Source organism: Podarcis cretensis (genome assembly GCF_951804945.1).
Source record: "Podarcis cretensis genome assembly, chromosome: 3".
NCBI lineage: Eukaryota > Metazoa > Chordata > Lepidosauria > Squamata > Lacertidae > Podarcis > Podarcis cretensis.
In genome coordinates, this window is record NC_137172.1 from 53,482,314 (window position 1) to 53,498,147 (window position 15,834).

Here is a 15,834-nt window from a genome sequence, read left to right on the forward strand (position 1 = left end):
CAGATGGTGAACTTTTTCAGTCATACCTGGAGAAGTCAGAGATTGAACCAGGGATTTTCTGCATGCAAAGCCGATGCTCTACTTCTCTCATTTCCCTGTTTACCTTTCCTGCCCAACCAGATTGATAGGGATGCCTGTTTATTTCAGTACTCCAGTTAGGATCTGTCCACCAATAAGTAACAGCATTTTGTATGGTTTTTTAAAAAAAAATTAAAAGATGTATGGCCTGCCCTTCATTGACTTGTAGGTCAGGGTGGGGTACAGTATCAAATAACTTACCAAAGAAAAAGAGTAAAACCAAACCAACTGGCATTCATTGGAGAAATATATGAAATAAAGCTGGTCAGAGCCAGTTATATGCACTTAAACTATATTGCAGCCATATTCCAACTGGCAGGGCGGGAATTACCAGTTCTGTATGCTCCCACTCTTACAAGGATTTTATTTGAAAAATGTGGGAAGGTAATCACAAGTCCATCTAAGGAAGAACTATTGCAAAAATTCTGGGAGCAGACCAGAATTATTAAATTGTGTTCAAGAACAATACAAATTACAAGATGAGTGTGCAGAAATGGTGGAATTCAATGGGTCTGCTGAGTGTGACTAAAGTGGGGTCTCACTCTCTGTGTGAAGCTATATACTGTAATAATTTATTTATTTTTTAAAATCAAACACACTAGTAAAGGTAACAAAAACAGTCACACAGAAGGCTAAAACAGTCATTAAATACCTTAAAAGTCTGATTGGGGGGGTATGTCTTCATGGGGGTATGTTGGCACCCAACATACCTGCAAGGAGAGGCCATTCCGCAAATGGGAGGCCACCACAGAAAAGGTTATGACTCACGTCCCCAGCAAATGTACCTTCTCTAAATTTCAGTTACTTTTCTTTACACCTGTTTATGTTGTGACTGTTATCCTCATGTTGGTTTAAGTACATATGTGTATTTTTTAAAAAATCACTGGGGTTTTTAAAATTGGAAAATCAAATAATAAGTCATATCAACATACAATAAATGAATATATTTATATGCTACTTCATAAACGAAATCCCTAAAACACAAGAGGAACCTATTCTTGAAAAAGTTAAAAATAGAGATGCTATTTTTTTCTCTGTCATCTGTTACCTAGATGTAACACAATTCTTTAATAGACTAAAACTAAGAGACTAAGGGAATAGGTAGTCCACAGGGATATTGAGCAGAGTTTGTTTTGTTCTGCTTTTTACATTTAACATCATGACAGAGAGAAAATATCAGTGTAAAAGGAAAGAGCCCCACACTCCTCAGAGAAAGAACAGAATAGATGGATCCAGTGTAGCACTAAGCCAGGGCACTGTTGGTGAAAGGATTACTGCTAGCACAATGGGAGTGAGACCAGAATACCACCCAGAATATCAGTTTTGACATGAATACTGGATATTACAATATTAATGCGGTGGCAGTGGTGTCACAATGGGGGGCGGGGGGGCAGCGTGCCCTGGGTGCCATGTCTGGGGGGGTGACAGGGCACCCTGCGGGGGCTCACAGCAGCGCAAGCAGCCATCGCGCAACCCATGTGGAGGATCCTCCATTCGCGGCTGCAGCTGCAAGTAGAGGATTCCGGCGCCAGCAGCAAACCGCTATGTACAGCGCATGTGCAACGTCACACACATGCGCTGCACGTAACGACGCTGCACATGCGCTGTACATGGCAGTTTGCTGCCAGCGCTATGAATGCCATACGGACAGTGGTGGGATCCCTCCATCACTGCTACAACCACATGTAGAGGATCCTCCATTCACGGCTGTAGCGACGACGGAGGGATCCCGGAAGCGTTCGTAAGGCTCTGGAGTGCTGGCAAACCGCTATGTACAGCACATGTGCAGCATCACTACATATGGCGCATGTGTCGTACGTAGCGATGCCACACATGCGCCCTACATAGCAACGGCCTGCCCCAGGTGTCACGACACCTTCATCCACCCCTGTGTGGTGGTAGGGGTTAAATAGATTTTTAACTTGGATTGTGTGTATATTTGCAAACTGGCATTTTTATGGAGAAGATTTCTTTCAGAATTGGTAGTGGCCATTTCTGAATTTTGGGGAATCCTTCCCCAAGAGAAGACAGTCCTGTTCAAGATCTGCCCATACCTATTAAACCTCTCCTCAAAAATATCCAGGAATCTTTCCCCCTCTTTCTCCAGCAGCGTAATGCAGACCGTTGGCAAAAATATTTAACTAAGAACACTTTCAGAGACTTTAAATAGTTGTAGAGCTACAAGAGTAATTTAGATGGAGCAAAAAAAGAAGAGGAAGTGCTTTATAGGTTAATTAAACACCAAGCATTAAGGCATATCCCACCCATGATTAGCCATATTATAGATACGGACTTATTACATGACTGTTAAACTTGGTGTTTAGCAGATAACTTTCTTATTAGAAAGAGATTAAAAGCCTATTTGAGAGCCTTCATTTTTAAATGTCACCATTCCAATTTTACTAGAGTTCTTGCTGTGCTTAATGCCAACAGAGTGTATTTAAAGTAATAACAAATAAGCCATCAGCTGGAGCAACCATTGTAATGCTTGTTTCACGTAACACAACCCACACAGATCATTCCAGTGCTTTGCTGCTACAACAGCTATGGGGAACCTCAGCCCCAGAGCACATGCAGCCCTCAAAACCTCTATTCGGAGAAGAAACGCACCAACAACTTTACCTCATCAATATTCCAGCTCATCTGGATCTCCCCCCTCAGCTATAAACACCCAGCTACTCAGACCAACTACTACACCCACCATTGCTTCAAAAACAAAAAGGCAGCAAACAGAACTGAGTGCCAGAACCTCACAAATCATACAACTAAGAGGATTGATTCAGCAGCAGCAGCAGCAGCATCCTTTTAAATCGGTCTGCCAAGGTGTTTCAAATTGGCCACAGCTGGCTTCAATTCTTCCCCTGCGAGGTCAGCCATGACAAGGTAAGTGCCCAGGCCGGCAGGGCTCTCGGTGGGCAGATGGATTAGCCCCACACCAATTTTCACACATGTTTCTCTTCCTACTTAATGAAAGGCTGTATGCCATTTGCAATCATTCCACTTCTCTGAGCACGGAGAGATTCCAGGGGTGCTGTGCTTTCTGAGGTGTGGTTTCCTTTGCAAGGAGGCCACAGGGAGCTTATTGTGTTTAGTAATGTTTGAGTTGATATGATTGTGCAGGTAGATTGTAAGTGGAGAAACAGCCTAGGGGTGGGGCTAATCTTCTTTGGTCAGAGGACTGCATTCACCATTGGCATCCAGGGGTCAAATGCCAGCCCACACCCCTTCTCCAGTCCAACCCCCTCCCCATGGCTACTAACCACAATGACTATCTGAGTATTGGTATCTTGGAATCACAGGTGGGGAGAGTGCTGTTGGACTCATGTCCATCTTGCAGGCTTCCCACAGACTTCTGGGAAGCCACTGGCCAGAATGCTGAACGAAATGGATTATTTTATTTTATTTTATTTTATTTTATTTTATTTTATTTTATTTTATTTTATTTTATTTTATTTTATTTATATACCACCCTATACTCAGGGGGTCTCATGGCGGTTCACAGTATAAAATCAAGATATAAAACCACAAAATATATAATAAAAATAAAAACAACAACCCAATAGCCCCCCCCCCCAAAAGCACATTTTAAAATTGCATAGGATGTAAATCAGATCAACCAAAGGCCTGGTTAAAAAGGAATGTTTTTGCCTGGTGCCTAAAGGTGTATAATGAAGGCACCAGGCAAACTTCCCTGGGGAGAGCATTCCATAGACGGGGAACCACTGCAGAGAAGGCCCATTCTCATGTTGCCACCCTCCGCGCCTCTTGAGGAGGAGGCACATGAAGAAGGGCCTCAGAAGATGATCTCAGGGTCTGGGTAGGTTCATATGGGAAGAGGCAGTCCTTGAGATACTGCAGTCCTGAGCTGTTTAAGGCTTCATAAGTCAAAACCAGCACTCATCTTATGTTCTGAGAATTTGTAAGGAAAGTAAAGGGAGGCACCTCACTTAGTGATATTTTGTTCATCCTTAGGTTCAGACTGATTGCCTTCAATGAGACAGGAAAATAATTTCATAGCTAAAACAGGTTGGCTAGTAGGGGCTACCTTCCACTTGTAGTAACTCTTTCTTGATTCCTTTGGACTTTGCAGGCAATTTTTCATGTTTGCACCTGTTCCCTACCTGTGACAAACTGAAGTCTGGACTGTGTTGTTTGATGGGGTGAGGGCTGGCAGATGAATAGTTCTGCCTTGCATAAGCACCTCAGAGTATCTAGCCTCATGTCCCTCTATGCTTGTGAACTCCGTTATTTTAATACAGCAATAAGCAGTGAAAAAATGTGACTTTCAAATGTGCCAAACTTCACCTCTGCCTGCTGGAAAAGCTGAACCTTGTGGCTAAATTTAGGCTGGGCCAGTTTATTCAAAGGCAGTGCCCATGAGGGGTTAAAACACTTGCTGTAAGCAAAGGAGGATTTTTTTTTGGGGGGGGATGCAATTGGAGGCTCTGGAATAAGGAAGCAATGGGAACAACAGTTCCTGAAGAGGAAATGGGACTTGCTCATTTGTTTGTTTATTGTTTCAGCAGTTTGTCTGATGTGTCTCATGTACTATCTGCATTCCCCAGCCTCCCACCCAGTTAATTATACAAGGGAAGTTCTGCTTCCTGCAGGGACCTCCTGGGTACTCTCCCATTGTTCACAGAGTTGACGCAGAATACTGTGACCGTAAAAAGGGCTGTTCGTTTATGAGGCTGTGAGAAACACTCCAGAGATTTCAAGCTCCGTGAATAGAACAGATGGTCTTATTGGCAAAGGCAAATTTCTAGACTAGTGATGCATCTAATAGGGTTCACCCCAAGAAAATCCCAATAAAAACATAAGGAGTTCAGATATATATCAGGTTGTGTTTTGTGTCTGCTTTCCCCCCTCTTCCTTCTCAAAAACAAACCTTGTACTGTGTTTACTTCTGGGCACCATATTTGAAACAGAATGTTGACAAACTGGAACGGATTCAGGAGTGAGCAAGGGTCTCCAAGATAAATCTGGAGAGAAAATGGAAATACTGACTTAACGAAAAGTTTCTGAACGGTGTTTAAAATGAGGAACAGCAATTGTTCATCCTTTCTACAGAAGATGCTTCATTCTATCCCCATAGAACCATCCACAGTGCAAGGCAGGCCAGTTGTCGAAGTGTCAAGGAAGCCTCATAGTGAACAGCTTGCTCTGACAAGGGATGGAAGTGCACTGAGGCCTTCTAAGTTTCTACTTAATCCATCTCTTCTAGACTCCCCCCGCCCTTGCCTTTTGGAGCACCAGAGTATCTTAAAGGGCCCACTTTATGGCCTGAAGGTGGGGACTTCTCACAAGTTTCAGTGAAATAATAAACCATAGCATATAAATGAAAATAGAATAAATAATACTTCATGTAATTCACTTTTGAACATGAGATAGGAACACATAATAGATCCCCCCTCTCTCTATATATATGAGTGTGTATAGACATACTTAGTGCAGATATTTTTTCCTGCTTCTTCCTGCTTTTATCCATCTAATGACACAAATGCATGCTAGTTCATGCTGCTGATTTCCTCTCTCTTAGCTTCCTCTCACCCTGCTTCAGAAAGGCTTTCTGCTTTAAAGACAACAACAGTCAGTTGCTTGACATATTCATCCAGTTTAATATTCATTTGGCACTTTAAAAAGGAGGAGAAGCCAATCTGCATGAGTTTGTTTTGTTTTTTGTAACTTGGAACACAGCCTTAGATGAGCAAGTGAGAGACATCATGATTGTCACATGGGACAAGTTAGCAGAGTCATCTTCTGCTGGAAACAGGAAGAAGTGGTTGCTTCTAAGTTCAATTGTCTGGGTAAGGACATGTGTCTGGCCAAAAAAGGATGAATATAGCTCTATAGCAGGCTCACTATTTCAGTCATCCTTGGCTAAATACACACTGTATTTTTCCTGTTCTTTTAAGGTAAGGAGGAAAGTGAAAAGTTATTAAAAGGGAACACTTTTCAAGAATATGAACATGCATGTAGATCATTGCGTGAAGATTCTCATTTGGAATAATATATACCCTCGTGCTGTCCATGGCACTCTGTTAGATTAGAGTGAATTTACTAACCACCTTTGTACGTCATCCCCATAATCTTGCCAGGAAACAGGTAGAGATGGCCACTGGCATGGCTAGCTTTAAAAGAGGACTATGCAAACTATGCATTTTGGGGGAATTGCAGAGAACAACCACCTGAGAAAACCACCATCATGAGCATGGTATCTCCCCTGCTAGGATTAGACAGATTCATGAAAGATAAGGCTATGGTGTACCCATACTGATGGAGGCAATATGCCGCTGAATACCAGCAGCTGGGGAGAGTGCTGATGCACACGGGTCATGTTTGTGGGCTTCACATTGTCATTGGGTTGACCACTGAGAACAGCATGTTAGACTAGATGAGCCTCTGGAGGGTTCTTCTTGTGTTAACTGAGCAGCCCCTTCTTAAATAGGGTCTGAAGGGTGGGGAAAAGTTTCATGATCTTCATCCCATCTTCAGCTGCTGCTTATATTTCCTTCTTAGAATCTGGGGCTCATGAACTCCCTACAACAGCCTTGTGACCAGTAGTTTAGGAATCTGACACTTTGGAACATATCTGAAGATTTCAGGGTCTGAGCAGGGTTGAGAATTTGCTTGTTTACTTTGTATAGAGGTGGGATCTTGAGTTTACACAGCTGCATCCTTCTTCCTCACTCCATACGCTCCAAATATTTCTCAGGAATCTGATTCCTGGGCCACATTTGTGGCACACACAGCCCCCCAACACAGAACAGGCGAGCAGTTCAAACACAGCATGCTGTTGCATCTCAGTTCTCATGCAAAATCAACATCTACGACTGCTTTAGATTCCATTCCGGCCCTGTAGCAAATGACAATTAGGGGGTCTTGGAACTAGCACTATTTCCTCCTATCCCAATTCCAAAACTGATCTCTCCTTCTGAATGTATTTCTGCATTTCTGTAATATCAGTGTTCTGTCAGTATCCCCTTCAGTAGCAAACGTCAGTAACTTGTTACTTTTAATCAGTCCCTTTTGCTATTTCCTAGCAAACACATTCAGCAGATGAGCATCTGTCAAGGCTCACCGTGACGCAGGAGCCAAAATAAATGAAAGAGATGCAGTGTCTGTGTGGGGAAACAGCTCCCCTGCCCCTGGCCTCAAAGAAAGGGAAAGAAAGCAGGAAAAATCTGCAAAGGAAGGAAATCCAAAGAGCACTCCCAGCTGGACTGTGAAAAGTGTGCAGGAAAGCACACAGCCCACTTTGCCTACCAGCTTCAGACTTGAAATAGCAACTTTGTATTTATTTATTTTTATAATAATATTTATTAAATTTTATATAACCAATAAAAAACATACATAATAACATAATATTTTCCATTATCCACATTTCATTCTCAACTTTGGACTTCCTCACATCTCTTGTTCCTGCTTTCTAAACATAAATTTTACCAGCAAATTATTAACTTGATTTAATTCATATAATATAATTTTCCAATATTTAATGTCTCAAATTTTGGGGTTTAACATACTCTCATTGAAGCTTAATCATAAAATATTAATTATCCCAAATTTATCTTTTCATCTTCCAATTGAATTTAAATTTATATTCTTTATAACTAGTTTGTTGAAGCCATGTTTTTGCTAATCTTACATCTTTCTTAACAATCATACAATTTACAATATTTTTGTAGGTAGTCCTTGAATTTCTTCCAGTCTTCCTCTACCAATTCTTCTCCCAGGTCTCGGATTCTGCCCGTCATCTCCGCCAGTTCCATATAGTCTATCAGTTGCATCTGCAATTCTTCCAGTGTGGGTAATTCTTGAGTTTTCCAGCTTTTAGTGATGAGTATCCTTGCTGCTGTTGTAGCGTACATAAAAAAGGTTCGATCCTTCTTTTGCACGCTCTGGCCAGCAATGCCCAAGAGAAAGGCCTCTGGTTTCTTAGGGAAGGTATACTTAAATACCTTTTTCAGTTCATTGTACATCATTTCCCAGAAAACCTTCACTCTAGGGCAAGTCCACCAGAGGTGAAAGAATGTTCCTTCAGCTTCTTTACACTTCCAACATTTATTATCAGACACATGGTATATCTTTGCACGCTTGACTGGGGTCATGTACCACCTGTATATCATTTTCATAATATTTTCTTTCAAGGCATTACATGCCGTAAATCTCAAGCCTTTGTAAAGGGTGGGACTAACAACTTTGTAAAGGGTGGGACTAACTGAAAGAAAAGCGAATGGAGAGTTTGTCCCTCAAAAAGGCTGTTGCATTTATTCAAGGGAGGATGATGGGGATTTTTGACAGGGGATTTGGTTTTGCATTTGGACAGGAGGTAGGACCAGATGAACTTTGGTCCTTCCTAAATTTCTTCATGTTGTGTTGACAGACTTGCTAATCCCTTCTCGCCCCCTTCACGCACGTTTCAATGCCGAAACCAGCTATTTCCTGTCACAAAGTATAACTTATGCATAAAGGTTTGTCCCTTTGAAATTACCTATGTCATAATTATAATTGATTGCATGCAATGTTAGGGGAAGGATAGTACCTCTGGTGGGGGGCATGTTGTGCTCCTTCTGGGGTAGTTTGCCCACCTTCAGTCCCCACCCTGCACTGAGCTCTCACCTGTGACTCCTTGGTCAGCATGCGAGAGCAGCCACACCCCGGGAAATGGCCTTGACTGGCGGACTATGCCAGGTGAAGGGTACCCAATGGGTCTCAAACCTTTGGTGAGTTACGGACTTGTCCTGCATGTGAAGATTCTATGCTTCGAAAGGAGCTCCGCACATTGTACAGTACAGTCAATCCACTCCTGTGTATCTTCCATGAAAAGAGACTTCTTTTTAAAAAAGCATTCTTTTCTATCAGTAGCCTTTTAAAATGAAAAATCAGATTAAAAAGTCATAAATTATCAAAATCAGAAGAAGAAAATAAGAAAAACCCTGCTGAATCGAGAAAAGGCTCATCTAGTCTAGCATCCTGTTCTCACAGTGACCGACTATGGGAAGCCTATGGGAAGCCTGCAAGATAGACATGAGTGTATCAGCACTCCCCCCTCCTGCAGTTCCCAGGAATACTGGGAATACAGGAATATTCAGAGGTATACTGCCTCCAACATGGTGAATAGAGCACAGCTATTTGCCATTGTTAGGGATGAGGGTGGCACTGTGGTCTAAACCACTGAGCCTCTTGGGCTGCTGATCGGAAGGTCAGCAGTTTGAATCCCCGTGACGGGGTGAGCTCCCTTTGCTCTGTCCCAGCTCCTGCCAATCTAGCAGTTCAAAAGCATACCACTGCAAATAGTTAAATAGGTATTGCTGTGGCGGAAAGGTAAACAGCATTTTCATGTGCTCTGGCTTCTGTCAAGGTGTTCTGTTGTGGCAGAAGCGGTTTAATCATGCTGGCCACATGACCTGGAAAGCTGTCTGCGGACAAACGCCAGCTCCTTCGCCCTGAAAGCAAGATGAGTGCTGCAACCCCATCGTCGCCTTTGAGTGGACTTAACCGTCCAGGGGTCCTTTACCTTATTTTCCGTCATTAGCCACATCCTCCATGAATCTGTCTAATCCTCTTTTAAAAGTATTACAAGCTGGTGGCCATTACTGCTTCTTGTATGAGCAAATTTCATTATTTAACTATGCGCTGTGTGAAGAAGCACTAGGGCAGTTTTATTTTCAATCCCTTTCCTAATGACCCTGAGCATGGGACTCACCTTGTGCTGCATTGCACAAGCTTTCCAGTCCTAACAACTTTGTTTTCCCTTTTCCCCACCCAACATTTTTGTCAACACAAATCCTCAGAAAGGAATTTAACAACGCCAAGAATCGTTGCTTTGGGAAACAGAGCATGTACGCTTAACCTGGCCCAACCCAACATGTGTGTGTTCAAACGGGTAGATCAGTCCTGATTTTTTACAGATGTTTTCATCCAAACCGTACATAGAAGGATAATGAAAGGAAACAGGGAGTAAACAGAGTCGTGATAAATGATAGAACCACAATTAAGTCAGTCCTGTATGCAAATGCTTAACCATGGAAACAACATAGAATAGCTAGTTGTCACGGCATGTCAGGAGCTCAGGTCCAAAGATTCGCATGTACTAAAGAAGGCAAACAGGTAGCAGGCAGGTGGTACTCCGGCAGGAAAGAAGGCTGGAGACAGATGGACCAGAGAGGGAAGCAATCAAGTAATCTGACGGGTAGCTGTTGCTGAGAGAGGGTGTGGAGTAGCTCTTTGAGCAGGTGTAAGAAACCTTCTAGGGCTCTCTATCTGGTCCATGTGATTTTCCTCAAGCCACTCCCCTCTCCCCTGGCAACACACCTCACTGGCCCTGCTTCCCACCCTCCTCAAACCGTTTGGCCTGGCTAGAACTCTGATAGTACTTCTAGCTTACCTAGGTGGGGGACAAATTAAAACATTTTTTCTCCTTTGAGATCCCTTCAAGGTCGAAATCCAATATACTACAGTGTTCCAGAATCAATCTGTTTGAGCCAAAATTAGCAGTGCGTTTTAATCTCAAAAATGACTTTAAAAGTGAATATTGTCACATTAATTCATTCAGATTATTAAACCCAAATGTAAAGGTTAAATTGGCTCCCCTCCACTTCATTAAGATGATTTGTGTTAGAGTGCTCTGTACTAAACTTTGTACTTTAACAAATTCTAGCAAGTCACAAAAGTGTTTGTGTGGGCAGAGACGATTGGAGAGTAAAGGGGTTTGCAACATCTATCAAGGCAAAGAATATCACACAGCTTCTTAAATCCCCCTTTGTACCTTTCTGCACCAGATTCTTTGAACCCAGCTAATGATTCTCAAGGCCAATCCCCTTTTAAAGTGCTGGTGTCTCCCCATCTCCTCTTCAAGATGTTGTGCTTCCCATCCCCATCAGCTGCTTCCAGTCCTAGTTTCTCCTTTCCAGAAGCATCTGTTATGCCTGAAATCCTTCTCTCTGCTCCTTTCAGTCATCTCTGTAACATGTAGATCTGCCATATTATGTGGACTGGATTATGTTGGCACTTTTCTCATGCAAGTGGTTCCAATGGAAGACCATTTTTCTCATTCTTCAAAGCTTTAATGACGTTGAAGGGCTCAGTGGCTGAAGATGGCACTTACCCTCTATCCTCCATGATCTGGCATACCCAAGGACAGGCATCCCCAAACTCAGCCCTCCAGATGTTTGGGGACTACAATTCCCACCATCCCTGACCACTGGTCCTATCAGCTAGACATGATGGGAGTTGTAGTCCCAAAACATCTAGAGGGCCGAGTTTGGGGATGCCTGCCCTAGGAGGACACAGTTACTATGACCTGAACAGGTGTCCTATCTAATAGCACTGGTATTAAGAACATTGCAATACCCCCCCCCAACCTAGGAGGTATGGAGTGCTGGAAGTGCAGCAGCAGGAATCATTCAGTGTGCAACTTAAAGTCATTTAGTGTTAAAGTCATCTAAAGAGGGGGATGGGTGGAGTTGTTGCTTAGCAACCAGGAATAGTGGCATGACCTTCACTGAGGTAGCATGTCTTCTGAATGGCTGTGTAGTTCTGAGGGAATCTTCTTTTGTATGGTTGGTCAAATGTCCTCATGCTATGTACAAGGCCTGATCTAAGATCTACGAAAGAGAAAGCCTCTCAGTTCTTCTAAAATTATACATTGTTTTTGTTCAGTTTGTCTGTTAAGTGTTTTCAAGACCTCTTTGGGCTCCATCTGTGTTATTTAAGTGACCTCGCTAACACTGAGTAGTTCCTCCTTGCCTTGATGAGAATAGTCATTCTTAAGGATAGGCATGGTCTATCAGTTTCTCCCTATTGTTCTCTATAGAGCACTCTCACCCCATTAGGACACACAGAAGCTGGTGCGGCAACAGAATCAAAACACTAGATTTATTTGTGCAACCACCCTTTTCCTGTGCCTCAATCACCTTCTAGTCCATCTATCCCAAGGTGCTTCCACCACAACCAAGAAAACAGCAAAAGTGTGCAAAAGTATTTCAGAGACCAGCGCAAAGAAGCTGGGCAGTGAGATGTGCTGCTTGGGTTTCAGCCAAAGGTTGAGTTGAATGGAGAAAACTAATCCCTGCCACTGTGTTTGGCGGTATTTATAGAAGAGGTTCCTTTGTGTATTATTATCCATAGGGTGGAACAACAATATATACACAGATTAGAACTGCTCCAGCACATGCTCACAAGCTTGACAAATCCCAAGCCGTGTTCTCACATGGCCAAAAATGTCTGCATTGGATTACGATCAAAGGAGTTCCAAACCAACTGAGAAGGTCAAAAGGAGGGGGGGAATAGTTTCCACTTTCCAGCGTGGTTTGTATTCAGGTTTCATTCATGAATGTCCCAAATATGCTTGGCCTCTCTGTACCCGCCGGAGCATTTTGTTTTGGAGAACAGAGTGGCCCTCTCAGCTTCACGCTAACTCAGTTTGAATTGTGTTTTTCATCCTATCCATTGAAAATAAAATTCAGTTTTCGGAGTGCGAAAACAAGACAGAGAGAGAACACAGGGGAGGGATCAGGAATTAAGAAAAACCCTTGGAGTTATTTCAATTAATCTGGGTACTGAAGACCCCTAGGGAACTGCTCCTCTTAGAACTACTGAACTAGAACAGAGCATCTCAGGGGCTCAATTGCACATTAAAATAGCAGCCACACAGCAAAAGCCTTTTTCCTTCCCGGCTCATTCATCCTCACAAATGCACTGCAGCTGCGGGTGCCTTTTAGCTGCGAACAGGAGTTTAACCTGACAAATTTGATAAAAATGTGTGTTTGTGCCTTGGCAGAGGGAACACACACATAGGCCATTCCAGCCTCAAACACGCAATAATTCATGGAGCAGAAACACATCTCCAGGCCTGGCAGTGGTATTCCAAACTGGAGGGATGTCAAAGTTATGTATTCTTTATGCACGGAGGGGGTTGTATTATTATTATTCTTTTACATCTGGGCCAAATGTTTAAAAAGTAAGTTCTTTAAAAAGGGAAGGAAGGAAGGAAGGAAGGAAGGAAGGAAGGAAGGAAGGAAGGAAGGAAATATACGCAGCACTACAATAAAACCCAAGAGGGTGGATTTGACTTGGATATTTTAACCCATCTTTTCCTCAAAGGCTCAGGGCAGATAATCAAAATTAGGAACATGTTAAAGAGAGCAAAAGCAGCATGTTCAACAGATTCCTAATGTATTTCTTTTTTATTTGCAATGTTTATATGCTGCCATTATGTCTGACCATGGGTCTCCAAGGCAATGGACAATCAGAGAAAATTAAAATACAACAAATATAAGACCTGGTTCTTTTGCTGTGATTCCTCCCCTGCAGGGGGTTTTACTCAATGACCCTTTGGGTCCCTTCCAGCTCTACAACTATATGATCCTGCACATGCACACATACATGGCAGTGGTGACTGAGAGGGCGTCTCTGGTGTGATTTGCTTTATTTAAGGCTTCTTCAGGGGTTGCTGAATGAGATCATGGTGAGCCCCACAGCTCAGGAAGGGGAGAAGAGCTAATATCAGGAAGGAGTTTTGCTTCAACTTGCAGGAAAGTGACTAGGCCTCACCAACTCCAACCCCTTGCCTGGGCATACTTACTCAGACATGAGTCTGGTTGGCTTCAGTGGGCCTTATCCTCAGCTAAATGTGCATATAGCCATTGTGCCATGCAATCCTACTCAGAATGAGCTGCACTGAGTTCAAGGGACCTTCCTCCTGGATGGATGTATTTAAGACTGCAGCCTTAAACTGTGCTTTACAAAGGAGAAGGCTGACTGAGATCAGAATGAGGTTGGTGGGGCAATCCCCCATTTGCCCTAAAAGATCAGCTTCTACTGACTGTGGGCAACACACATGGAGCTTTTGAAGAGAGCGCTTGACAATTTTGAAGGAAGGACAACACAGGGGGATGGCATTTAAAAAAAGAAAAAGCAAATGCCGTTTTTAATGGAAATCCACTGGCCAAAACAAGGAACTGACAATGCAAACAGAATCCATCCTGTGGGTATAGTGCTTGCCTCATCCTTCGGCCTGCTATCTTAACTCCTCATCATTGCCTGGAGCAAGAGCGTTGGGCTGTTTCACTGACATCAAGGCATCCCCTTTCATACTTGGCTTCCAACCTCCAGAGCATTGAGAAAGAGCCTAGAAGGCAACTTGCCAAGCTCAAGAGATCAGAGAAGCTAATCTATGGGTTTGCTTCGGCGGCAGGACTGTTAATTTCGGTGAACGATATAGTAACTGATGCTTTACAATTAATTTTTGTTTCACCTGCCAAGCTTTGCTGGGGGATTTTATTTTACAAAATCTATAAGCAGGGAACATTGGCATTTCCTTTTGTACTACAGACATGAAAGAATTAAAGGATTCAAGATTGCAAAGCTTTTCATGAATAATTTAAGCAGCCCTTGCCACATATATTCACTTTGCTAGAGGTGGAAACAGACAACCACAAACCGTGCAATAACCGCTTAAAAACACGCACCAAACCAGCCCTTTGCGGATGGCTCTGTCGCTGCATTGAGAGATAATCCTCTGTAGCCTTTAGCACCATCGTGGCCACATTTATTCCCAGAGCCCACTTCTCCATTCCAGCCAAGGAAAAACAGCCAAGGAGGATGCAGAGCAGGGCTGGTGCAGGCTGTGCCTCTGGAAGGTGCATGACTCAGGGGGGGGGGAGTCCAATTTGGCCCCATTTCCTGCCACAGTAGCGCCAAACACATTATAGCAAAGCAACTGTAGCTAGGCTGTATCTGTATTGTTGCAGATCCACGGAAAGAGTGTCAGCAAAAGGCATTCTTCTACCCAGGGCCATCTTTACCCAGGCGTGCGAGGGGTGCGGGGCACCCGGGCACCAAATTCTGGGGGGCACCAGACGCCTGTTGCTGAAGCCACCTAAGCTCTTAACTATCTACCTGTTATGAAATAATATATACCTAGGTATTACCAAAATGTATACCTACTGTTTCACTAAAGAACTTTCAACTTTGTGCACTCGTTTATCAAAGACGCGCTGTGCCAGCAGTGGTGCTTGATAGACTCAACAACAGTACTTGTCATTGAAATTAACTCTTACATCAAAATATTATGTTACGTATTGTATTGAGCTGCTGTGCGGCAGTGGGGTCAGTGGCACCTTTGACACGACTGGTCTTTCTCCTAAGTAGGTGCCTAAACAATACTTATAAGTTGAAGTGTAGTGGTGGTGCACACTTAAGTATAAGTGTATTGTAAATAAATGAGCAAATAATTTTTTTTTTCTTTTTCCTCCCTTCTTTCATAAACAAGAGATAAAGCGTAATCGTGGTGTCTGACATAAGCATAATAAAAGTTAATTTGGGAGCTAAACTAAATTTGGGGGCACTGGGAGGATCTTTGCACCCCAGTGGTGCACATGCTAAAGACAGAGCTGCTGCTAGCTGCAATGGAGCCCAAATTGTGAGCCCCTTCCCCTGGGACAAAACTTCAAAAAAAAATTGCAATACCATTCAGACACCAGTTTGTGCTTTCACCTACTTCCCTCTCCATGGTGGTGCCTGAAGCAGGTTGCTTCATTCTGCTGCTCAGTATGGCCAGAGAAAAATGTACCCCTTTTCTATATATGGTAACAATGCAGCCTGAAATATATGAACAACGTGGATATATCCTATAGATATGATTGCTGAGGAAACTACTTTGATGGTATCCATGTGGCAAGATGTTGGCTTCAGTCCACACTCTGCCGCATTGTCCCTCCTTCAGCAGATTCAATATTCACCCTGATCCTT

At 43.1% G+C, this 15,834-nt stretch overlaps 1 protein-coding gene across 1 annotated transcript in view; it reads right to left on the reverse strand.

Annotated features, from left to right (window-relative positions):
* The window catches only part of LOC307213777 (uncharacterized protein), a 93,386-nt gene that overhangs the window by 55,447 nt on the left and 22,105 nt on the right, over nucleotides 1–15,834 (reverse strand). The window contains exon 3 of the mRNA XM_079971957.1: nucleotides 4,967–5,060. Coding sequence (XP_079828083.1) covers nucleotides 4,967–5,060 — 94 coding nt within the window. The remainder of the gene's footprint in view (nucleotides 1–4,966; nucleotides 5,061–15,834) is intronic.